The sequence below is a fragment of the Eurypyga helias genome, unplaced genomic scaffold, assembly GCF_000690775.1.
Source record: "Eurypyga helias isolate BGI_N326 unplaced genomic scaffold, ASM69077v1 scaffold38951, whole genome shotgun sequence".
NCBI classification, from domain to species: Eukaryota; Metazoa; Chordata; class Aves; order Eurypygiformes; family Eurypygidae; genus Eurypyga; species Eurypyga helias.
Window position 1 is genome coordinate 1 of NW_010230866.1, and position 25,491 is coordinate 25,491.

Genomic DNA, 25,491 nt, shown 5'->3' on the forward strand with positions numbered 1-25,491 from the left:
GACCCGGCTCCTGCGGGGCCTGCGAGCCGCCAGCACCGGGGGGATTTTCCACGGCTTTAATGCGGGTTAGCGGGGTAGATTGCTTCTGCGTCTGTAATGCTGGTGCCTGACTGTTGCCCCGCGTTGTGCTCGCTGCAGTTAGGGCGCAGGCCTTGGCCTGACCTGGGTTTGTGCAGCCTCCCCTGTCTCCCACAGAGCCAGCTGTGCTGGTTGGGGGGTGGGGGGGGTATTCCCTGCGGTTTTGCATCTTTCCATCTGATGTGACTGGTGTTCACAGGTCACGTCAGACGGCCTGTTGTCCTAGCAGACTCCACGTGAAGCCACTGGTGTTCTGCGGCAGAGCTAGTTCATTGAGCTGTGCGCGAAGTTTATTAGATTAACCCTCACAAATAGTGGAAAAAAGTGGTTGAGCACTTTCTGGACCTTGGCTTTTGGAAAAACGGCATGGTTGTGTTTTTACGGTGCTTCAGCTCATAATTCTGCTGGATTCCAGCGGGTAATGCACTCACAAATTGGTCCATTCGCGCTCAGACAATCTGATTATGGGTAATAGTTAACTGCATATTAAAAATTATCAAAATTCACTCTTCAAGCTCCAGAGTTCATTGCGTCTCAGAAGTTCAGGGTGAATAAAATGAGGAGCCTAGTTTTGTGATAACTTTTGTCAGCCGGAGAGTTAGCCTGCATCTTGAATTTTCTTAGCAGGAATTCTTTTGTAATCACTGGAACTTGGATTCTAAGACTACTGATTTGAAATCTTGACAGAAATTCTGGAAACATGGAATTACGCTGTAGCCTTACACCAACCCCAAACACTTGTGGATTTCTTAGATCAAACTTTATTGTTTTTTCTGTGCTATGTAGTTCTTTAACTTACTGCATACCTTTTGGTAGGTTGTAGTGCTGCAGGCATTTGAACTGGCAGTACAATCAAACCCAGCCATTCCCTTACACGTTGGTTGTGTAAATGTGTGGCTGTGAAAAGGCTGGTGGCCCAAAATGTTGGGTCTTCGTGTCATTTTCTTCCAGATTCGTGGTCACAGTGAAGGATCAGCTGGGGGGGGGGTGGGTGTGTGTGTGTTTATTTAAAAACATTAAAAAGACAACTGCAGTCAGATAAAAGCAGGCCATGTGTGTACACTGCTGTGTAACTTCTGCCTTGCTTTTCTGTGACCTCGGTGTGAGAGGGATGCATGCACTTGAAAATGACGTGAGGTAGACATGAGTCCACAAGAAAGGGTATGGGACTGGTTTTGTTGCAACAGTGCAAACGTAAAGTAATATTAAATTGTGTTGTTAGGGGCATTTAATAAGTTCTAGGTACAAAACTATGAGATTTGACAGAGGAGTATACTTCTTGACAGGTCTAATGCAATGTTTTCCAACTTCTTTTTTAAAGAAACTGAAGAAGTTTTTAAAGTGAAGAAATCAAGTTACAGCAAAAAGATTGTAAAGCAGTTGAAGAAAGAATACAAAGAAGATCTTGAAAAATCAAAAGTTAGAACAGAGGTCAATTCTCCAACAGATGGTAACTGCAAAACTAACAGTAACTTTTGTAATGGAAAAGATGAAGTACTGTGAATACAAATTACTTGTTCTCCATAAGAATTGTTAGTGTTTTTAGAGGATTTAGCATTTAGAATTGAAGTGAAGCATATGTTAGATGTGTCCATTTGAGCCTTACAGATGCTGTTCTGAAGCTGGTAGAGAGTTCTTTGATTCTCATGGGGCAATGAATGCAGAAGGATGAAACTTCTCAGCTACATACACAGTTGTCACTAGGCCTCAGTAGTTTCTGTATTTCAGCTCTTCATGTCAGATGAGTTTCTTCCTGTTGAAAGGAAGAATTCAGGAAGGAATTAAATTAGCTTAGAACTGTGCCTGGTGCTTATGTGACATAATGCATCCTTGTAACGCATATTCTCGAAAAGGAAGATTATGGGGTGAGCAGAGTGGTGTTCTTTGTTATTAAGTAAGTTATTCAACAGCTGGCTGTTTCAGGTCTTGGACCTTGGAGTAGGCTTCATGATTAAGATGACAGGATGAAAGTGGTGTAGCAGAAGGATCTTTCAACAATGTACAGTCCTCCAGAGGTTGGAATAGACCCTGGAATTTCAGTTTCATTGTACTTCTGTTACGGGTTTTAGGCAAGCTCATTGGTAAGGCGTAATGATTCCTTTGCCAGTTTCGTTTTTGTGGGTCAAGTAATAACCTGCAACGCTCTGAGCACAAGCTGAGGCTTATCTTCTAAAGATTGCAATGGTGGAGCTGAAGTGTATGAGAGTTGAACATGGTCCCATGCAGAAAATTGCCCTCTTTTAAGTTTAATTCAATTAGTAATTTAAAAATATTAAATATTTTTAAAAGGCTTTTTCTGCATATAAAAAACCCACAAATTCTTTCTTATTAGAATCTTTTAAGTTGCGTGTACAATGGTATGGGACATGAGCGAAACCAGAACTAATGATCTCTGTGGCTAATGTTCAGGTGATCTGTGGAAACCTAGATCTTAATTCTTGCTTCTGTCAGAGAGATCCTTAAAAAAAAATGCATTTTGCACATGGCTAATGTGTGCTTATTTTCTGTTTGCCTCTTTTGCAGTCTCTGTATTTGGTTTGGTTATAGTGCAAAAACCTCATGGCTGCTACTGAGTCAGTAGTCTGGATTCTGTAAACAAATGCTGAAGTCTAAAAAAAATCAGATATGTCTGGATAGGTTGCACATATGATCATAATTATTGGGTGCTCTCACTTTAATACTTGGCAATATGCAGAATATTTAGTGGTTGTTGGGATGTCTGCTTTGTCAAATTTTATTTTGAGAGGAAGTTAGTGACAACATATTTTACTGGATCTCAAACAATAAAATTATCATTTAACACAGTAATTTGATTTTTAGTTCTTAGATTTTTAGATTAGATTTTTAGATCTTAAAATACTTCGGAGTGATCTTTATAAAAAGAGTAAATCACGGGCTTTGTTGTCTCACCAGTCGAACCACTGCTAGAAAAGACAGGACAGATCAAGGACGTAGGGCAGGAAGATGGGACTGCAAACAGTGAGCATGGTGAAGAAGAAATGGAAGTTGAAAGTGAGAAGGAAGAAGAAAAACCCAAAGCTGGTGGGGCTTTTTCAAGTGCTCTGTCGTCACTGAACGTTCTCCGCCCAGGTTGGTTGTTGTAGTATGTCTGGTGTCTTAAAAAAATGCTTCAGCCAGAGTTTACAGCAGACTAATGTATTTGAGAAGTTAGGAGATGTTTCCAGCAATATGTACGGCATCTGAAAATTCAGGAATCTGCTATTTTCCAAAGCTTTTCAATTTTACAAGCGTTATGAGAGAATATGTTTTACTACAGAATGTTTCATCTTGATGTCAAAAGCAGGACTTTGTCTTTTAAAGTGATGACAGCCAAGAACTTCTAGATTTGGAATAGGTGACTTATCATGAATTTTAACCACTTTCAATTCAAATTCTGTCTTTAATCTCAATGTCTCAGTTACAGGTCTGCAAGGTGTCTCAAATGTTTCCCTATCTCGTTTTGTCTAAAGAGGTTCTAGTCAGGCCCCAAGGCCAAAGAAATTGATCTGAGAAAGTATTTTTGAAGCTAGCTTACCAATTGTTAGCTAACTCATGGTAGCCTGCTCCCCAGATAGAAGATGGATGTCCTGGGTCCCAAGACTTGTCATGTTTCAAGGGGAAAAATAATTTCCTAGTTGACTCCCAAATCATTTTTCCTGTTAGGGGTAATTGCAAAGTGGTGTGATACGTATGTTACTGCATCTCTGAAGGTTGTGCTGGCGTGAATAGAGTATCACGTGTCAAGTATATAGAGAATCTGAAATTTACTTTTTGTGTGTGGCTGACCAAAGTAGTGTTAAAAATTATTCATGTTTCAAAAAATTGATTTGGGGGACCATTCTTCATATGTCTTACGTAAGTTGCATTAATTTTGTGCTAGGGATTGTAAATTTTTTTTCAATTAGGTCTGTTTTCATGTTTCCCCTTGATTGTACGGTCTTCTCATATTAACCTTGTCTGGTTTGGTGTCCTCTTAATCTCCGAGCTGTTGAAATGGCTGATGGTTTTTGTTCCCCCAAAAGAAGAGCTGTTGGGAGCAATATCGGGGCAGGAAGTGATAGTCAAGAACCTTATTTTCTTCCTCCCTTTGCAATAGTCAGCTCTTGTAAAGGGCTTCCACTTTCTTAGGAATATTTCCCATGGAAACATTAGACTCCTGCTCTTACGGTATGTGAGCTGCTGGAAGCAGAGCCAGACTTTTTGGGAAAGATCCTAGCTTTGAGGGTTTCTAGCCATAAAGTTTGCATGTGCATTAGGGTTGCATCTCCTAAGTTGCTTCCAAATGTTTCTGTGAGTATGGATTTCCACCTCCCCTTGTTTTTTTCTGTTTGCAAAGATGATTTGGTAGGGTGGCAGAGATCAGTAATAAGAAGTTGTGACACCTGTTTTGTTGCAGTGGTTGTTTAACGGTACAAACATCTATCTACAGGAGAAATCCCAGATGCTGCTTTTATTCATGCAGCTAGGAAAAAGCGTCAAATGGCTCGTGAACTTGGAGACTTTACCCCTGTTGACAGTGAACCAGGTAAAGGCCGCCTTGTTCGAGAAGATGAAAATGATGCCAGTGATGATGAAGATGATGACGAGAAGAGGAGGATAGTTTTTACAGTGAAGGAAAAATCCCAAAGGCAAAAGATTGCTGAGGAAATAGGTAAAACCTTTTTAGAAGGACAGCTGATAAACATTCTTACTGTTTTCCCTGCAGGTGCTGCCATTCAACATTCTTAAACAATGCATTTTTCAAAAAGGTGTGAATCGAGTTGTATTCCATTTCCAAGGAGAAGTGCTGCATGATGGAATCTGCGTATAAAATTTTGAGCACAGATTATTTTCCTGTGCTTAGAAGCGCACAACTCTCCTGAATCTGGGAGAAACTTAAACAAAGGATCAATTAGTATTATTCCTGGGCTTTGTTTATTAGGAAGTGTACAGTTGTGGAAAAAAAAGAAGTCATTAGTTCTTTGGTATAGCGTTGTTCTTGCTGACAAACAGGTAAAATAACCTCTTGGAAAAGGAGAATTAGTAAGATGTAGGATTTTAACTTTAGGCGGTTTTACCAGCAGTTAATTGCAGATTTACCCACTGGGGCTTTTTTTTTTTTTTTTTAAGTGGAATCTCTGTGATAGTAATTCAGTTCTTAATTGCTTGTAAAGAGGAAAGGAGGATGCACTGAGATATTCCCACTGAAACAAGGTCTCACGTTTTTGAACTCATGGCCCTTACTATTAATACATTATCTTCTCTTTTTTTGTTACCTGTCTGTTTTACTGGTATTAAGGTATTGAGGGAAGCGATGATGAAGCACTGGTGGCAGGGGAGCAAGATGAAGAACTCAGTAGATGGGAGCAAGAACAGATACGGAAAGGAATCAACATACCTCAGGCATGTGTTTAGTTGCGAACTCTTGGTTTGTTTCTGCATATATTGGCTAAATCCATTACACACTTGAGTAGTTTACAGATGGCTGTTTCATCTGAGAAGTTCAGTAACTTCTCATATTCTTTAAGAGAAATGAGAGGTCAGATTTTAAGTACCCAGTGGCATCTGTTTCATTAGTCTCTCTGTTCTGGGTAGATGCTGATTGAAGTTCTTCCCGGAGAGGGTGGTGAGTCACTGGAACAGGTTGCCCAGAGAAGCTGTGGATGCCCCATCCCTGGAAGTGTTCAAGGCCAGGCTGCCGGAGGCTTTGAGCAACCTGGTCTAGTGGAAGGTGTCCCTGCCCATGACAGGGGGGTTGGAACTAGATGGTCTTTGAGGTCCTTTCCAACCCAAACCATTCTATGACTGTGGTGCTGTTAAACAGCATTTATGTGCAGCCTAAACCAGATCTAGAATAATGTGGCTTTGAGGAGACCTCCGTTCATGTCCATTGTTGGGTTTGTAGAGTCTTTGTAAACAGCATGTGTTCTGTCTTGTGTTGCAGCACCGAGTTGGAATTTGTAGCAGGTTGTACCATGTATTGTCTGTGCATTCATAGTGAGGTTGTCGCTCAGTTGAAGAGGATGGGGTTGCTTTAAAAAAAAAAAAAAACCAAACAAACCAGCCACACAACAACAACAACAAAACCCCCAGTAAAACCATTTCAACAAAATCACAAACACTCTGACTCTAAGAACCTATGTCATTCTGTTAAATACTCTTAGCAAAATATAGTGTAGTCCCAAGCACTTGATTATTTTGTAAGATGGTTAAAATTAGCATTTAATAACTTGTTATAAGTACAAATATTTAGAATTATACTAAGAGTTTGTCCAGTATTTCTGAGGGAATTTTTCTTCACCTTAGGTGTTGGAAGTTCTACACTTCAATCCACTTGATAATTAAGTTTTGTAAATGTACCTGCCTACCTTTTTCACTTTATAACATTTGACATGTGAAGGAAAATAAGTTTCTCCTTGCTTTGAAGTCTATATAGTGCAATTGCATTTCTTCTTCCATTAGGTTCAACCAAGTCAGCCTGCTGAAGTGAATAATCTGTACTACCAGAACACTTACCAGACACTGTCCTATGGTTCATCCTATGGCATTCCATACACTTACGCTGCGTATGGATCTTCGGAAACCAAGTCTCAAAAAACAGATAATACAGTTCCTTTCAAAACTCCCAGTAATGAGATGACTCCCGTTACTATTGATTTGGTAAAGAAACAGCTTAAAGACAGGTAGGACAGACCATCTTTTTAGACTTAAAGACCTGTCCCCTAGCTTTCTGTTCCTCAGGCGTCTTTTAGTCTCGGTGAGCAAACACAGAGTTTCATCGCTGGAAAAGTACTGACTGGCACATCCGTTAAAAAAAAAAAAATAAAAAGGCAAACAAAAAAAACTCAAAGTGAAGATGACATTGACACTGTGTTCGAAAATCTCCTTGGATTGCTTCTATGGAAGTGAAGCTTTAAATATGAGGCCATTGATCTTGTTGAAGACAGGTCTGAGATGCATCTTCTGGACACTGCAGAGTCTTATAGTCAAGAATTGGAAGGCCAGTGAGGTGTTTAGCTTGTCAAGTTCCATTCTTTTAAACAATCAGATTTTTTTTCCCCCTTCAGTAGATAAAGAATTTAAATTCTAGCATATACAGGGTGTTTTTTTGCTGTAAACACTTGTAATCCGCTTGTCAGGTATGCAAAAGGTCCTACTGAATGAACAACCCAGTGGCAGTGAGAAATCATTTGTAATGAACAGCTTGCACTTTGCATGTCTCCAAAATTGGTTTGTATGCCCCTCGTAGTGTTACGGCCTTTGACAGTGATTCAAGTGAGTAGCAGAGTAAGACTGCACACTGTAGAACTGTAGTAGTTCCCACACACAACCCCACCGCCCCATACCTTTCCTCCCAGTTTTACTTCAGGGCCAGCCTTGTGCTATTCTGAGCACTATCAGCTCCTGTAAACACCTGTGGGAGTGGGCAGTGCAGTGCACTCAGCACAATCTATCCGATTCATATAAACCATTAGGCTTGCTTTTTATGTAGAGAGGGGAGAAAGTGACACATAGCGAATATGTCTTTGCAGTATTTCCCATATATGGACTCGGTACTTGCACTGTCTGTTTAATATCTCAATGGTCTGAAATACATAGCCTTTTGGATGTAAATTTGCTATTTATCCATTGCCCTTCAGGTTGGACTCTATGAAAGAATTGCACAGAGCTAATCGGCAGCAGTATGAGAAACATCAGCAAAGCCGAGAGGACTCTACCAAGGCAATTGAAAGATTAGAAGGGTCTTCTGGGGGTATTGGTGAACAGTATAAGTTTTTGCAAGAAATGCGAGGGTATGTCCAAGACTTGCTTGAGTGTTTCAGTGAAAAGGTAAGGATGCAAAAACATTCATCTTTTTTCAAAAAAAAAAAATAGGGACTCTTAGTACATGCCAAACACCACGTCTCCCTCAGTTTTTGAAAACAAAGTCCCCTGAGAACAGACTCTTCTAAAGGTTTGGTTATTTGAGAGTTCAGAAGATAACGTTTCATCATGTTGAGTTGGTTATGAGAAACCTCTCTTTCACAGTGGACGAGAACGCTGACTTTAGATTGCCTAATAACACTTTTAGATTATGTGTCTTGAGGATTTTGTTAGATATTCTGGCATTTCAACTTTACTCAGGTGCTGCTTTTTACTATGTTGGATACCAGGCTAACAGAAATGAGGGCTTATTTACAACATTGCTAGTTTCTGGACTGCTTTATGAACACAGGAATAAAGACTGGTGCTTTGTGCGTTGTTATAAACTTCCTCCTGCCAGGCAATTTCACATGCTTGGTATTGCTCTGGTGTCTGAAGAAAAGTTGTTTTAAAACTAGTCTAGTTGTCTGAAGACACCCAGACGTAAAAATACGCTTTTTTCATTTAGTGTGATACTTCTGTATATGTCTGACTTGAAAACTTCGTCTTTCTTTCTCATGTTGTTCATTATGCTTTAATTACATTGTTGTAAATACAACAGGAGCTCCTGAATATATATTTAATTATATGGATTTAACACACAGGAGCTGTAAAATTTGGGTAGCAGTACATAGAAGACAACGAAGAAATAGCCTGGCTTGAATACAATAGAATAGTATCTTCTTAATTAGCTGTGAGAGTTTCTTGAGTAGTTGAAGATATGGCTTACCTACCTTGTTAGCTGTGGGAAAGGAATATAAAGGCATTCCGGTTGCTAATCAGTTAGACGTTGATTGCCCAGCATTAGTGGTTTTGGGAGAGTCCCATCTTCGGTTGTGTAGTTTGAAGACTAGCTAGGTCAGGAACAAACCCAGGAAGTGCGGACCAGTTAATCCACCTGGCAGGTTGCTTAGCCACAGTGGACACTGGCCGCTGAAGAGGCGGTATTCCCGAGTCTGTGTTGGCAGGAGCTGTTGAGGGTAGTAAAGGTACTTTCCTTTGCAGCAGTGTTGGTGCTGATTGTCCAGATGCCTAAATTCCTACTTAAAGATAGCTTTATATTCTTTCTCTGAGATAAATTTGGATTTCATAAGGCAAGTTAAATACCTGTCTCTTTATTTGGCGTTTGCTTTCTAAAGACCTGTTGTTAGATTTCTTTTGTGATAACTATAAACCATGTCTGGAGGTTCTGTTTTAGCCCATGCTGTCTTGTTCACGTACTTTCTTTAAAAAAAGTGTTCTAGAATACACCATTCTGGGTATAAGCCAAGCTTTTTAGTCTTCCAGATTTTGTATAAAGCAGGAAAACTTACTGTTAAGTCATAGTGTAACAACTTCAGTTAGGTTGTAGTTACTGACCTATCTAGCTATACTAGTAAATAAGTCGCATGCAGCTGTTACACTGCAAATCATCTGCTGATAGTTTTAACAGGCCTGTTAAAGTTACTTTCTTACAGTATACCTTTGCTTTCCTGGTAGTTGGTCTTTTAAGGTTTCTACACCTGGAAACCACCCTCCCCATAGCCCACCTGCCATGCCAGTCCATTGAACTTCTGAGACTTTTACCATCTCATGCTTCTGAGAGGCATTCACAGAGTTCTGCTGTTTTCAGTGGGAGGTGACTGCAGGACCTGTAGGTACAATGAGTTGCAAATTAGGTGACATGGTCAGTTTAACAAGAGCATTTAATTTATTATGATGTCATGTATATATATATTTCTCAGTTCTTTGGCCAGATAATCTGTTTTGGAATTCAGTGCTTTTAGAGTGATGAAAGTACTATCGAAGTCAAAAACAGTAGCCCACATTACACCACAGGGTTTTCTAAAAATGAGGCAGGGGAGGGGACAAAATGAAGCAATCGGTATCAATTTTTATTTAAATGAAATGCAGCAGAACAGTAAGTTCTTTGTATCTTTTGAGTGTAGTGATAAGTTACCTTCAGCTTTTTTGTAGAACCTGCGGCCCTGACTACTTCGTGTTTAAAGTGTGTGTGTGTGTAATATATAATGTATGTAGCTGTTGTGATTATAACATACATAAGCATATAAAATAGGTATCTATGTGTAATAACAGTACTGTGTTTGTATATATCTGTGTGTATATATACATACACACGCATACATACATGAGCACATATCTTGAATATATATGTAACTAGGTCCCTCCCTATCCTTTCTAATATGATGCTTTGACACTTACTGTTTATTAGGACTAGTCCCGGTTATTAGTCAAATTCACGTTGGTGCTGATCTGAATGAGGAAGTGGTTTGCTGAAGAAGCACAAATGGGTTCACAATGTACTTGTCCACTCCAACGGAGTCCATTCCCCTAGAGTTCTCTTGTGTGCCAGTTGACTTAGTTTTGGAGGACAAAACCCATCATCATAAATTAAGACTCTCTTTCCCCTACCATCTTATTTCTGCACCTACTCACCATACCCAACCCTTCGTGACCCCCAACCAAGCAAAACCATTTGGTCTGTATTCTGTTTGAGGAGCTTCTGAATGTTAGAAACTCTTTGCTCATTGGTAAGGTGCAGAGGAGAATATAATGAGGCAGATGTTTTGCAGATTTTAGAAAAGAGCAATAGAAATGTCAAATCCTCTATGATCCTCCTCCCCTCCCCCCTTCCCATAAATGATAAAACCAATGGAGTGGAAGATGCTTGCATGACTTCTTTCATAAGTAATTACTGTCAAACCTATGCTTTCTGAGAAGGCTAGGAAGGGGTAACAGTGTCTTTACCCTCTGAATGCAGGAATATGCAAGGGATACAGAAAGATTAAATTGTTCCCAGCGTATCTTTGACAGCACAGTTAGATGAACTGCTATTTTACCTGCAAAGACAAATTATCAAAACACACTTTATGACAATGTTAAAATGAGCCTTGTCATCTAAATGTTCAGAGGGCTTCCCACTTTCCTCTTGCGCTATTTACAGCAAAAGTGAAGGAAAAAAACCCAAACAAACACCCTAAAACACTGAATGTAAGGTATTGGCTAAACAAAACACAGTGAATGATGGCTGTAACTTTATATTAGTCAGTGAAATTGTCAGTCACTTATCAACTACAATACTGATTGTAGAAGAATAACGGCTTCTAAGTCTCTTGTGTTTTGAATGGGAAATATTGCGAGTGGATTCATGTATCTGTGAATGTATAGCTGGGTTTTTTAATCCCGAGGCAATTACAGAAAGAACCTGTAGGGATGCTTTGAGAAATTCTCATTTAACTTTTCGATTTTATAATTCCCTTTACACTTGTAAGAAGTTTTACATTTTATTGTGAACTGCAGTAAAAGTGGTTTGTGTTTTTTTTTTAATTACTATTTCTGTTTTCAAAATTTTTTAAAATTCCAAATATACACTTCCAGCACTGGAATATTCCCTCTTCCTATTTCTCTCTACTTTGTTTTCTCCAAAAGAAAGTACCGCATATTTTGAGTTGGTGCGGAGTCGTTTTCATTTTAATCCCTGTAGCCCCATTTATAACACAGAGAACTAATCTTCTTTCCTTTTAATATCTCCTCTGGTGTGTCTGTCATTCTCAGATAGCTGAAGTGGCCTTGTGTAGGTATAATCTTGTATTTTAGTGGAGGAGGTTCTCTAATAGCTGCTGAGTCACATTCTAAATTACATCAGGAAACAGTTTCTGATTTTTATCTTTTGTTTTGAAAAAAACTTAATCCTGGATGGTAGGCAGCAATGAAATATTTGAGCTAAAAGGCTGGAAGATTGTGGACTAAGCATATGTCTCAGAGGTGAGGAGGATATGGCTTAAGTGTTCATACCAAAAGGACTTTCCTTTCCAAATTCAGACATTGTGAAAAGTTCCAGTTTGCAGTTCAACATTTACTATAATCTAATTTTAACTTGTCCTGGGAAATGAATTTTTGTAAAAGTGAACAAGTTGTCATAACATCATCTATTTTGGTTACAACTGCTACTGAAATTTAGTCCATTTTAAAAAAAAGAAAAAGTGGCAGATCTGGTCCAACTTAAGTCTGTATTATTCAAAGGTTATACTTAATAACTCACAAAAATGTACAATTTCAATCGTAGTGATAGGCTAGAGTAATATTTTGCTGATTTGAATTACCTGTTGGCATAACATGCTTCTGCTGTGTTTTATTGCATTTCAAGAATAATGTTTCATCTTACGCTAATAGGAATTACAGCAGAACAATACCTGCTGCCTTTCGGAGGGTAGATTCACACTTCATTTTTTCACTGTGTACACTCAGGTTTAGGCATTCTTGTTTAAAGATAGAGAGGAAACAGTGAGGTCTGGGAATTGTAAGCACTGTAACACTGCGTAATGCACTTGGTAGAGGAGTACTTGAAATAACATTTCACACTCTGAAATGCTTGTCTGACTGTGTAGACTCATTCAATCAACAGAAGTTACTTTCAGAATGCCACTGCTGTGGTTGAAAGCTGTCAGCGTTGTTAAATGCATGCATTTTCTTCATGTTGAACCATTTACTGGTCCAAACGATACAAGTGGGTAAAAGGCAACACTCTGTGCCGCTAGAAGTGCGGTGACAGCGTTATGCTTCGGAATAGTATGGTACCCCAGAAGCTCAGCACCTGAAGAATTTGGTATTACGTAGTGTGTTGTATTTTTACAGGTGCCTCTGATTAACGACCTTGAATCTGCAATGCACCAGCTGTACAAACAGCGAGCTTCCCGCCTTGTCCAAAGACGACAAGATGATATTAAAGATGAATCTTCGGAGTTTTCAAGCCATTCAAGTCAGTCCATCTTGAAGGTTTTTATTATTCATTAAACAACCTTGTTTTACTTAGTATGACGTAATTTAAATGTAAATGTTGAAAGTATGACTATCTTAAAGTTTATCCTTACTCTTGAGATAGGTAGAAGCAAGTTCAGGTGAAAGTTCTCTGATCGGTTTGTTTTAAACTCAAAGCCGTTCTAACTCTGACTTCATCTCTCCTTTCTGTTGCTCTTAACTGTATTTTCTCTTTCCTAGCACTGAAAAATGTATGCATGATGGCAGCGGTAGTGGTAGCATGTGACTCCCAGTTTTCCTCATCTGAGGACTTTTGTTGTTGTTAGGGATTTTTTTTAACCTCCTTGAATCTATAGATTTCCTGTAACATCTACAGTTAACTCTGTACAAAGCCATGAAGCACAGGGCTGGAGCTGACTTCTGTCTAATGCTTTATTTTGTAGGCAGCATAAGTATTTCATTTTAGACACTTACGTGGTAAATCTAAGGACCTGGAAGAGACTGGTGCCATTGTTAAAAATCTGACTGACACAAAGTGACCCTATATGAAATACAGCTTCAAGTTAGCCAGTTAAAATACCTTCTTACTGAGGGTGTGTAGATGGGGGATTCTCACTGAGGAGTTTCCGTGTGGTGATTACTCTTCAGTATGTAAAACTCTGCAAAAGTATAAATGTTAACTGGGATGGAAATACACTGTCCTTGGAGGAGGTTTTATTCAGCATGCTAATCGCCGGGTAAAATACCGTATTAATAGTAGTCATCTTTCTGCTTTGGAGAGCTTCCCATTTCTAAAACTGGCTTTCTTGTCTGTCCTATTGCTGATCTAAAACCCTATAATAAAAGCCATTTTCTGTTCTGTCACAGTGTGTCCAGAGATGCAAAGTGGTTAATACCATGAGATAGAGTTTACTGAGGGTGATCAAGCATTAGGATGCCAGAGTTGGTCATACCTTTCGGGAGTGCTTAGCATACGTATTCCCTTTAGGGCTTTATTTGGAGCCCGAGGCATCACGTGTAGGCCTTGCAGTTCTACCATGAAAATGCTGTTGTGAGAACTAAAAACCTAACGTACTATGAACCTATTTCCTAAAAGAAGCTTAGAGTGGATTATTTTAGACTGGAATTTACTGGCTGGGTGGGAATAGTTGTTGTCAAGGCTGAGTTTGAAATAGAGTTCTTATTTAGTATCTGTGAGTCTTGAGAATGAATTTCACTTTGTCTGGAAATCGTTTGGTTCTGTCCCTCAAATTATCGCAGAAACTAGGAATTGAGGCCAGTCTTTGATCTGATATGTGTTGCGGACATAGACAGTCTGCTTTTCCTCACACACTGTCAGAGCACTGAAGGACTAGAAGTGAATTTAAGTTTGTCTGCCAACTTTTGCTGTACGTCTGCGTAAAGACAAGGAGCTCAGCTTTGAATACCATTTTAAAAACTGGATAGATGAAGGCTTCATCTGTGTGTTAAGGCTCTTGGTAGTTCTGCTATAGAATTGGAATACTGATGGGTCATCATTAATATTTTTAATGGTGGTTTTGTAAATAGGTTTAGTTAGAACATGTAAATTTACCCCTGAAATTTGGGTAGGCTTTAGTGGGTGGACTTGAGCACTGGCTAACATTCCACCCACTTTTAAATATACCTGGGAAGGATGAACTGGAAACACTCCTGGGTCTGCCTGCTGGTTGCAGATCGGCTTCCCTGGTTAGCTGTGTTGTTATCTGTAATCAGTCGCCGCTTAAGAAGAGGAGCGAAGATGGTTGATTTTCCTGTAGATTTTGATGTGTGGTGAAGTTCAGGCAGTCTAAAGCATAGAAACGTAGAAAACACTATGACTGGAACTCTGAATGTGTCTGCTTTGGTCACTCTTCCCTGCCTTTCTTTTTGTTCACTCTCTTTTCAAAAAATAAATGGGGAATGTGTTTATGTAAGGAGCACTTTCTGTCTTGGAACATTCAATTTAAGCCATTCCTATCAAAACTGTTGACTTTTGTGTAGTTGGGCACTGTTGTGAGAGGGACAAGAGTGAAGTAAGGTGAAAACTATTTAAGTGGAGATTTTTTCCGAGCTCCATTACTTCCTCTTTTAACCTCTACACTTGTGAACTCAGGCTTCTGGGGGCATCTTTTTGAAAACTTCAACTCTCTACTTCAAATTACACTTAGTTTAAAGTAGGTAAAAGGCTCTTATGAAACTGCCTACAACACATTTATATAACCGGAGATAAACATTGTAATTTTCATCACTGTAATTTTACAGATAAAGCGTTGATGGCACCAAATCTTGAGTCTTTTGGGCGAGACAGAGTGATCTATCAAGAGCAAGTAAAGCGTCGGACTGCAGAAAGAGAGGCTAGGAGGTAGAGTATTGAGATTTCTCGCCCCTTGTCTTTGCCTGCTTGCAGAATACAGTTGTCCTGTGCGAGACAGTAACGCAAGTAGCGGTGTTTGCTCCTGTTCTGCAAAGGGAAGAAAACACTTAAGCTAGTGTGCTGGGTAGGATCTTGCAGATCCCAGCGTCTAATGCGAGTGCACAAAACCGGGCACCATTGTGTGATACTGATCTAAAAATCACTAAAGAAACCATAGGAAACACATTCTGTATCTTTGTGGTCTGTGCTGGTTTCTCCTCCATTGACTGAGGCAGCAACATGGTGGAATGTTTGAGGTGGTGACATAATGAAAGTTCGGTTTCAACCTGAATTCCTTTCCATTAGAAGTTAGGACAAGCTAAGCGGATCTGTTGTATAGCCGGCGGGGGGACGCACGTAATAAATGGTTTCTACTGCTGATCCTTTTCAGAACTCGTCGCAGACAAGCAAGAGAGCAAACTGGGAAGATGGCAGATCACCTTGAAGGCCTTTCCAGTGATGATGAGGAAACTTCAACGGATATTACAAACTTCAACATGGAGCGAGGTTAGAAAAGCTGCTGAAGCTTTATGTAACAAATGCAGAAAATTTGACGAGAGGTGGGGGTTCTGAAATGATCCCAATGCAGCTTTGTCTGTATATTTCTCCCTCTTTTGGAGAAAGTTTAGGAAATGTTCCTTGCTGGATTATCAGTGTGGCCAAAATAGTCTCTTTCTCCAAGCTGTTGTGCACCTTGCAGCTAACTAAATACCCCATCCTTCGTGAGATTCTTTTTATTTAACTCATTCTTTTGCTGGCAAGCAGTGAGCTTCATTGGATACTAAGTCTTCCTTCTAATTTGTAACATGGTTTATCATCCTTCAAATACCTGGGTTTTTTACATGTGAAATTCTGAAAACCTCAGCGCTTTAGAAACCTTTTTTTGCTTGATAAGTAAGTATTCTCTGGAGTTTTGCATAAGCATCGAGAAATGCAGTGACAGTAGACTCTTGTTACAGCCAGACAAACTTTGTAGATGACAGAAAGCAACGTTGAACACAGTCATTGCAGAAAGATCTTGTGATACTGACTTGATTTGAAAATAATCTGCAGTTTTATGATGGTTTGCTCAAAGTAACCATTATTATGCAGTTACGCATAACCCTACTTGTGCAATAAATGTGGTTGTAAGTTAAGCTGATGCCTCTAAAGCGCTGGGAGAACTGCAAGAAACCTGAGATTTGGGGAAGTGGGGATAGTTTGATGGAACAGTCATCTTTTGCATCAGCAGTTAAAAGGCAAACAATTCCAGTGGTTTGGAACAGGTGGTGAAGAAAGTAGAACGTGACTGTAGTAATCCTGTTACCTTCTCATTTTGAACCTAAGCACGGTCGTCATTCTTTCTGATTAAAGATAATTTAATCAGATTGGAAGATATGTGGAGAAGGGGAGCAGCAAGGATCACATAGATACAATTGCTTATGTTGTATGTGAGGAAAGATTAAACAGTTCTGGACTCTTCAGCTAGGAGAACGATGTTGACTTGTCACAGCATGAGGGCTAGCAGGCACGAAATGAAGTGATAGGATAGCTTTAAAGTAAACAAGTCACTTCCCACGGAGAGTGTAATAAAAATGCCAAAGTCACTGCTGTAGGTGGTTGTGGAGACCCAAAGTACGAACAGATTTAAAAACCAATTAGTTGAACTGTCTAGCAGTTGGATCCTTCAGAAGTGCCAGCAGTTTCCGCACCTTCAGTTGCTGGCTGATTTACCAGAATCGTGTGTGCAGGGAGAGCTCTTTGATGAGCAGAGCAACTGTTCAGGGCTGTTTGGTGCTATAATAAACTTTTAAGTTAAGTGATCTAGATTAAAAATTCGGTGTGGCTGAATTGCTCCTTGTAACTTGGCACTGTTACATGTACTAAAGCCTTTTGGAGGCGTTTCATCAGTTTCTGAGTAAGCATAGTATTTCTGAAGCTCTTTTTTGTCGTTCGTAGCTGCCACATTAGTCCAGCATCAGCAGTGAGCTAGATGGAACAGAGGGATGCACTTTGGACCTGCTAACTTTATTTGTAGAATCTCTTCTTGATCCCAGTGTGAAAAGTGTGTTTAGATGACATAATACCGTGTTTCCTCAGCCCTGTCTCTTACCTGCTGTGTGTACTAGTTAGCTGTGTACAGGTTACTCCTGTAACTTAACTCCTAAAGCTTTGGCTGCAGCGACAATGACTGATGAAAATGAAACTAACTCTGGAAAGTAGAAAAGATGAAGGGAAAATAATATATAGAGAAAAAAATCTGGACTGCATAGAATACTGGTACTGTAAACACAAATAACTGTAAGGAAGGTGGTAAAGGGTTGTAATGGTTGAACAGCCATGGTATGTTCAGCAGTTTAGCATGGTGTGTGCAGGGACCTGCTCTGCCTGAAGTGCCGGCTCGGTTGGCTTATCTGAGGTGCCAAGCTCTACTCGTGCTTGGATGAGCAAAGTTGTAGAATACTTTGGGTTGGAAGCAACGTGGACATCAGCTGTTCCAAACTCCCATGCAGAGTAAGGCCAGCTTTGAAGTTGGATCCCCGCTGAATACAGCCCAACACATCATCAGTCCAGTGTCTGGTAACGGAATATCATTTTATGAAACGTTTAAAACAAGACCTGAGATAAAACAGTGTGTCAGAGGGTACTCGTGCTCGTGCTTTTACTGCTTTGTATATTTGAGGCAGAAGTAACATAACTTTTAAAGGTGATGGTTTTTTGGTTTTGTTTATAGGAGTTACCTTATGCCAGTAAGAATCAAAGTCTACCTTGGAAAAGTTATTACAAGGAATAGGTGATTAACTTACTACTCTCTTTCTCCCCTGCCAGATCGTATACTGAAAGAGTCCAGCAAAGTTTTTGAAGATGTTTTGGAAAGCTTTTACTCAATTGACTGTATTAAGTCACAGTTTGAAGCTTGGCGTGCAAAGTACTTTGCTTCTTATAAGGATGCTTATATTGGCCTCTGTTTACCAAAGCTGTTTAACCCTTTAATCAGACTTCAGCTGCTTATCTGGACTCCTTTGGAGGTAAGGTCCTCTGCAAGTGTGATGGGCTGACCCAGGCTGGAGGCAGGTGCCCACCAAAGCCGCTCTGTCACTCCCCTCTTCAGCTGGGCAGGGGAGAGAAAACAGAATGAAAAGCTTGCGGGTTGAGATAAGGACAGGGAGGGATCACTCAGCAAGTACCATCACAAGCAAAACAGACTCGACTTGGGGAAAAATTAACTTATCATTGTGGGTAGTGCCCAGGCAGAGGATTTTTTTTACTTCTCAGGAAGCAGGCTTGCCTGTTTCTGAAAGTAGTATCACTGCTTCAGAAGTAGGGGGAGCCAAAACAGGCAAAGGGCATCCTTGTGCCATATGAAGAGACTGTTTGTTCTTGAGGCACTGTGTCCCTCTTTTTTTTTTTTTTTTCTGACCCCCCCAGTGCAGATGAGTATCTGACACATACACAGAAAAGGACTACATTTTCACATTGTTACTGGGGTCAGTTGCTGCTTCCCCTGCCTGCTTAGCACACTTGGCAGGCTGTTTAAAGTAGTTTTGTTCTGATTTGTGAGTGTATCATACTTGCATATAGAATACTTTTTTTAATGTGTTGACTTCAAATCTCTGTTTAGGAATCTAACCTCAGTTCCCTTTTTTTGTTAGGGCAAGTGTCGAGATTTTGAGACTATGTTGTGGTTTGAATCATTGCTGTTTTATGGCTGTGAAGAACAGGAGCAAGTGAAAGATGACGCTGATATTTCGCTATTGCCTACTATTGTAGAGAGGGTTGTTCTTCCTAAATTAACAGGTATAGTCTTAGAAACAAAATGGGGGGAAAAGGGGGCTGTGTGGAACCTGGTGCTTGTTTGTGGTTTCAGATTTTACTGTTTTGTAAATTACTGCCTGACTGTCTCAGTACCTGTATTTGAGTATTTGCACAAGTGGAGTAATTATTTAATCTCTTGCAGTAATTTCTGAAAATATATGGGATCCTTTTTCTACAACACAGACTTCTAGGATGGTAGCAATTGTGCAGAAGCTGGTAGATGGATATCCCTCAGTGGTGAATGCAGAAAACAAAAATACACAGGTAAGTTGTTTTTTCTTAAATAACTTCTGTAATTTAAGTAATTTGAATATATTTTTACTACACTAGATTGGAGAACACAGCATGCTTAGTGAGGAGCAAGAAAGAGGATACTGCAATTACTCGATGCTCTGCAGCCTAGTTACAGAGAAGCAAGTATGGTGATAAATTAGGAGGGTGAACTTGGTGAAGTCTCCCCAGAATAGATGGTAGAGATAAAAAGAGATACCAAATGTACTGTCTGCAGTTTTGCTTTAAGGGTCAGCTACAAAGAGTCAGGCTTTTCTTTTTCAGATCTCTAACATTTTCAAATGTATTGCCTTGAAAATTGGTTGTTTTATTTACTTCAGCTTTCAGTTATTATAGGCTTCTCTATTTATATGTGTGCTTAATTATGTATGTCTTTTACTGTTAGGGTCACCCATGTTCTTTGAAAATCAATTTCTGATTGATTAACTACTAAGCAGTGCTTTGGACACTTCTAAAAAAAACCCACCATTATCTGTTTCAGATGCTTCTAAAGGCATTGTTGCTAAGAATGAGGAGAACACTAGATGATGATGTATTCATGCCCTTATATCCAAAAAAGTAAGTTTGCTTTCAGCTGTGGTGTTAGACCTCTATTAGCAAGTCAGTGTCTTCTGCCGGTAGTTAACAGGGGTTTCCCAGTATGATTCACTGGCTGGATAGAGGAGATCTTTCATTACCATGCTGTGAGGATGTAGCACAGACAAGCATGATGGAAGGGGATGTTTCTAGAAATTACCTTGTGTGGGAAGGAGGAAGCCGCCAAACTCCAGACAGAGGTGGTCTTGGTTGCTCATTAAAGAAATCTCTTACTTTCCAGCATCTTGGAAAACAAGAACTCTGGTCCGTATTTGTTTTTCCAACGCCAGTTTTGGTCCTCTGTTAAGGTAAGTTGGTACATACATCTGGTAAATCTTTGGTCTAGGCAGCACAGCAATAAAAGCCACTTAAAATTTGTGGAAAATGGTAGGATTCTTAGCCTTTGGTAGTGCACTGTGCCTTCTTCAAAAGATTGCCAAGTGAAAACACCATCGTTTTGGTGCATTGTGGGTTTACTTTGCATACACAACCCATTTTTTTTAATGTCATTGTGCTTGTCAATAAAATATGCTGCTTTTATTTCACTTACGTGGGAATGAGAGAGCTTGGTTTGTGGTTTGGGTTTTTTTTAGTATGTAGTGTGAGAGTCTTCATGAAAGTAACTTGGCCCCTTTTGGAAAGCTCACTGCTGTTTGCAAAGTATAAGAGCATTTGTAATCTTAGTTTAATTGAAATGACAAAGAGCATGAAAGAAAAAGCCTATTTGTGTGGAATGGGCAATGTAGTTTGCAAAGCTTTAAGAAGCTATGACAGTTGTAGTTTATCTTCAGTAAAAGGCTGTGAAGACAATTAACTCCCAACTAAACAGAGAAGTAAAGTGTAAGACTTTACTTTTTCTTCTATGGGGACAGGCTGAGAGAGTTGGGCTTGTTCAGTGTGGAGAAGAGAAGGCTCCGGGGAGCCCTTATAGCACCTTCCAGTACCTGAAGGGGCTACGAGGAAGCTGGGGGGGACTTTTTACAAGGGCCTGTAGTGACAGAACAAGGGGTAACGGGTTTAAACTGGAAGTGGGGAGGTTTAGATTGGATATCAGGAAGAAGTTCTTCCCGGAGAGGTGGTGAGGCACTGGCACAGGCTGCCCAGAGGAGCTGTGGATGCCCCATCCCTGGAAGGGTTCAAGGTCAGGCTGGATGAGGCTTTGAGCAACCTGGTCTAGTGGAAGGTGTCCCTGCCCATGGCAGGGGGGTTGGAACTGGATGGTCTTTAAGGTCTCTTCCAACCCAAACCTTTCTATGGTTCTGTGAGACCGGTGTTGGTTGAACTGCTGATCTCCATGACCATGCAAACAGAACTCTTACCTGGAGGTTTCTATTTAAACTGCAGCAGTGAGGAAGACTCTGTTCTGAATAGGTTTGCAAGAGCAATCACTTCATTTACTTAAGATGTTTGGCACTGAATTATTTAACTTTGAAATAAAAGTCAACTTCTTAAATGCTGCCTAGAGCAAAAAATGCACAAAGCTCATTCATTGAAATGCTGTTGTGGAACATATTGCTTATTTAGGGTCTGTGTCTCTCTGGAGTGAAATTGCCTGCTTTTGGCATATCTGTCAGAGCCTGGGCAGTTTAGGAGTATGCATGCTGTGTTTTATTTTAGGGAAGCATTAAAAATACAGCTCTCTTGCGCTAGCAAGTCAGTTATAGCATCACAGACGAGCAGAAATAGAAGCTGGGAGGCAAATGCTCATTTACTGTTCCCTGATGATCTCCCTCAAGAGTAGGCTGCTGGCTGCGCTCGTTCATACGAGGCTGGCAGCAGGTCTCCACAGGCCATGCGCCAGTGGGTAATAACGGCTGTACAGCTGGCTTAGCCAGCACCCCTGCCTGTGACGCCCTCTGTGCCTCCTCTGTCTTGGAAACAAGGGTGTGCTGGCAGCATAACTGGGGGTTTCACAGGCAAGGGGGCTGTGAATTTGCCCCCCTGTGGCACGCGCTAGGCCTCACCTGACTTAACGTCAAATTTTGAGACCAAAATGGCTTGGAACTAATTCTTTTGATCTGATTTCTTGTGCAAAACATGAGCACAGTTGAGGTGGTGGTTGTCTGAGAATTCATAACGCTCTAGGCTGGTACTTTATGGAGTCCGAATAGTTTTGAAGTGAGCAGAAGGCATATTTCCACCGCTTACCTTGGCCGTGCTGTTGCGTTTGAAGAGGCTCTAGAGTGTTTGATCAACTTGCTGGCTTCAGTGCATTTTTAAATACTTCCTTATCCTGTGTTGTATTTTCAGTTATTGGGAAACTTTCTCCAGTGGTATGGAATCCTTTCCAACAAAACTCTCCAGGAACTGTCAATAGATGGTCTGCTAAATAGATATATTCTTATGGCTTTCCAAAACTCTGAGTATGGAGAGGACAGCATTAAAAAAGCTCAAAGTGTAAGTAAAATCAAACAGTGTTTAAAATTCACAAATTTAAACGGAAGGAAAAATGAAGTTAAAACCTGAGATTACCAATGAAATCTCAGCTTTGATATCCTGAAGTTGTAACATCAGTGAAAAATAGATCTGTTTTTAATTTTCTTTTTTTAAATATACAAACTAAAGCAGGACCCTTCAGTGGCTCGGAGCTGTGGGTAGTTTAGGTATAGTGTAGGTTTTACTGCTTGAATTTGGATTTTATTTTTTTGGTGGGTTTCTCACTGTTTCACTTACTTGGGCCTTGTCACTGCAGTCTTACCTGGCGGACTTCACAAATCGTGTTTAGAGAGCTTTTAAAATTGTGTTATGCCGTCTTTAACTCTCTCTTTCCCGTTTTGTCTAGGTAATCGCTTGCTTTCCCAAACAGTGGTTCGTTAATCTAAAAGGAGACAAGACTATTTCTCAGCTAGAAAACTTCTGTAGATACCTTGTTCACCTGGCTGATAAGATTTACAGAAACAGCATCGGTTGCTCTGATGTAGAGAAGAGAAATGCGAGGTAACTTGGTTTAATTCCTGTGCTCTGGGTTATTCTGCCGCTGCACGCGAGCGTGGGTACACACCTCCCGACCACTGAGTGTCTTCTGAAGCTTCTCTGAATTCAAACTTGGAACGTGTTGCAGGGTGGTAGATGGGGAGATTTTTAAGGTGTCTGAAAACAGCAGCTGGTGAAGATCTTTAAAAATCCGTAACCTATTTTGCACCGCTACTCATTGTCACTGATTCTGGCAAGTTTTGTACCAGTTCCACCTTTTGCAGATTCCTGCATAATGGCTTCTAAATTACAAACTGTGCTTTTGTCTACAGTACAAAAGTTCTGACTTTATTTACACAGCCAACCAGATGAACCAGTTTTCCCCTAGATGGAGGAGTCATTTTACCTCTATCTGATAACCAACACCATTAAAAGTTCGGATTAGGTTCGTAACAGTTACTGCTGGTCAAGTAACCTGCAATGCTGTGGGTGTATTGTTTTATGCAGCGACAAACTTGAGGACCAAACTGTGGCACTGATACACCGGAATATAACAAAACTGGAAGAGTGTTTATTCCTGTGCTGTTGCCTGAGGAGGAGAGGTTTTGAGGTCGATAGTTCCGGCAAACGTGAATCTTTGGAAAGACAAACCCCCTTGCTACCTGCATTAGTCATTTTTGATAGCTGAATCTTGCTTGAGCCATTGTTGAGTTACTCTTCAATTATTGAGGCTCGCCGGGGGATTAGATCCTTCTCCCTTATTGATCTTGTGCATAGCACTGAAATACAGACACAGAAACATCTTTTAAACCGCAGCAGAAAAAGCTTGGTTAAGAGGGTTTTTTTGGTTGGCTGGTTCTGGGTTTTTTCTTTTTCTGGTATCAATTTTTTTCCAGTTACCGTGTTGGCTATTAGACACTTTTCTGTCTTGGGAGTTGCTATTGGCCGTGGCATATGAATCATCTTGTTTTCAGAGAACGCTGAGCTCTGTGCCACAGCGGGTTGTGCTCAAACAGCGTTTTATCTGCGCTCGGGTTATGCCTCAGATCTTTGTGTCCAAAGTGTAACGGCAGTGTCACGTACCAATTAGGTTTCCCCATGGTTCAAATTCAGAGTAGGCTTTTGTCGCTCCTTTCTAAAACCAAAACGCTTAGCCTAGCATGATACTGGCACTGAAATGAAGGTGTTGAGAGAGAATCCAGTAGAGATTACACTTTCCCTCTTACGGTAGCCTGTTTCGGAATCTGAAAGAATGAAACGATACCTTGGTGAAACTTTGTACTGGGAGAGAACCATCCAATTAATCCTTTTCTCGTAGTGCGTTCTAATTTCATTTCTGTCTTCCGTCCTCCTGCTTTTCCTTGGCATTTAACAAATCTGTTGCCATTGCCCCCATTAAGCAGATGTCTGCAGCAGAAATATTACTTTTTATAACTGAAGAATGTCACGTCTTTTCCTATAAAACATAGTGTAGTTGCCTGAAACAAAAATGCATTCGTTTCTGCCGAAAAGGGAGTGTATCTATGTCTGTTGCTGCTAGTTTTCCAGATGTTGGATGCTTTTTCACAGATCATCTACGTTTGTTTTTAGGGTTAATTTTGAACTTCTAATATTTTTTTGTGAGTCTGGTCTCAATTTCACATCCGTCCTCCTAGCAGGGTACCAGAACTGTTCTCGACAGCCGAAGAAGTACAGTCGTCCTCGCAGTCTGTTCACTCCAAGCTCCCTGGGTTGTAGCGTGGTTCATGGGTGGCAAGCTTCCTACCTTTGTAAGGCGTGCGCTAAAGCGTACTTGCTGCCTTGATTTTGGTCCAGGAGAGCCGTGGCTCGTTGCATAGAGCCATACGTAACCCCAGACTGCTTCTTGAGGTTATCCTGCATCTAGTATTAAGCCGTATTGTATGATGAATTCCTACTCCCAAAATAAATGTGTCCATTTCAGTCCAAAGCTGGTAACCGACTTAATCAGGCTAAGCCAGGAGAGGAGACGATGATGTGAAGTTACCTGAAACCGATTTGCTGTGTGGGTTCAGAGTGTAGCCTTCTGTTGAAATGTTAATACCTGTACTGACTGCTCCATTCCTGTATTGACTTCTCCTTCCGCTTTTTCAGGGAGCACATCAAGCAGGTCATCAAGCTTCTAGCGAGTGTCCGAGCGCTGGATCATGCTATGGCAGTTGCGAATGATCACAACGTAAAGGAGCTAAAGATTTTAATAGAAGGAAAATAAGACTTTTCCGACAACTCATTTTGAGCTTTAAAACCATTCCGGATGTGTAATTTATGTACATATGTAAAGTTTCTTAAACTGTAAAGTATTGATCTTTGTTTTAATACAAAGTGCATTCTTATATACAGCATCCTTAAGAAAAAATAAAATCAACTTCTTAGAAAACAAAAGTGGAATCCCAAGACTGTCATCTTTCCAGAAATCAGATTTTCCTTAAAATTTCTCGCAATCTTGTTTACAAAAATACTTTGTACCCATGATTAATAGCCATCTACTCCTGTTAATTGTTCCACGGCTAACTGGAATGTGTACGATATATTACGTGTAATACAATGTATGCATATATTTATACCACCATGTTGCTTTCACACTGGATATCGAGGTCTTGTACTGTTGGAATAAGCTTTTCATTTGCTAAAAAATGCTTAATTTGACAATAAAATGATCATAGTATTGGTCAAAAGGGCTGGCAAAACATTTGAATATGTGAAAATGATTTGAGCTAAAGATTAGAGACATTTTCAAATGGAACCTGACCTTTGAAAAGCAGCTGTGC

General features: G+C 40.2%; 1 protein-coding gene across 1 annotated transcript; it reads left to right on the forward strand.

Annotated features, from left to right (window-relative positions):
• Positions 1–1,399: 1,399 nt before the first annotated feature.
• On the forward strand, positions 1,400–25,491 carry PAXBP1 (PAX3 and PAX7 binding protein 1; the record flags this gene model as incomplete). The annotated part of the gene is made up of 17 exons (XM_010160880.1): positions 1,400–1,528; positions 2,992–3,168; positions 4,508–4,729; positions 5,357–5,460; positions 6,520–6,740; positions 7,698–7,887; positions 12,595–12,718; positions 14,980–15,079; positions 15,522–15,637; positions 17,939–18,138; positions 18,763–18,907; positions 19,068–19,189; positions 19,698–19,774; positions 20,034–20,100; positions 22,043–22,189; positions 22,575–22,729; positions 24,818–25,491. Coding segments are annotated over 17 exons (2,414 nt in total), but the record flags the coding sequence as incomplete, so codon positions are not given.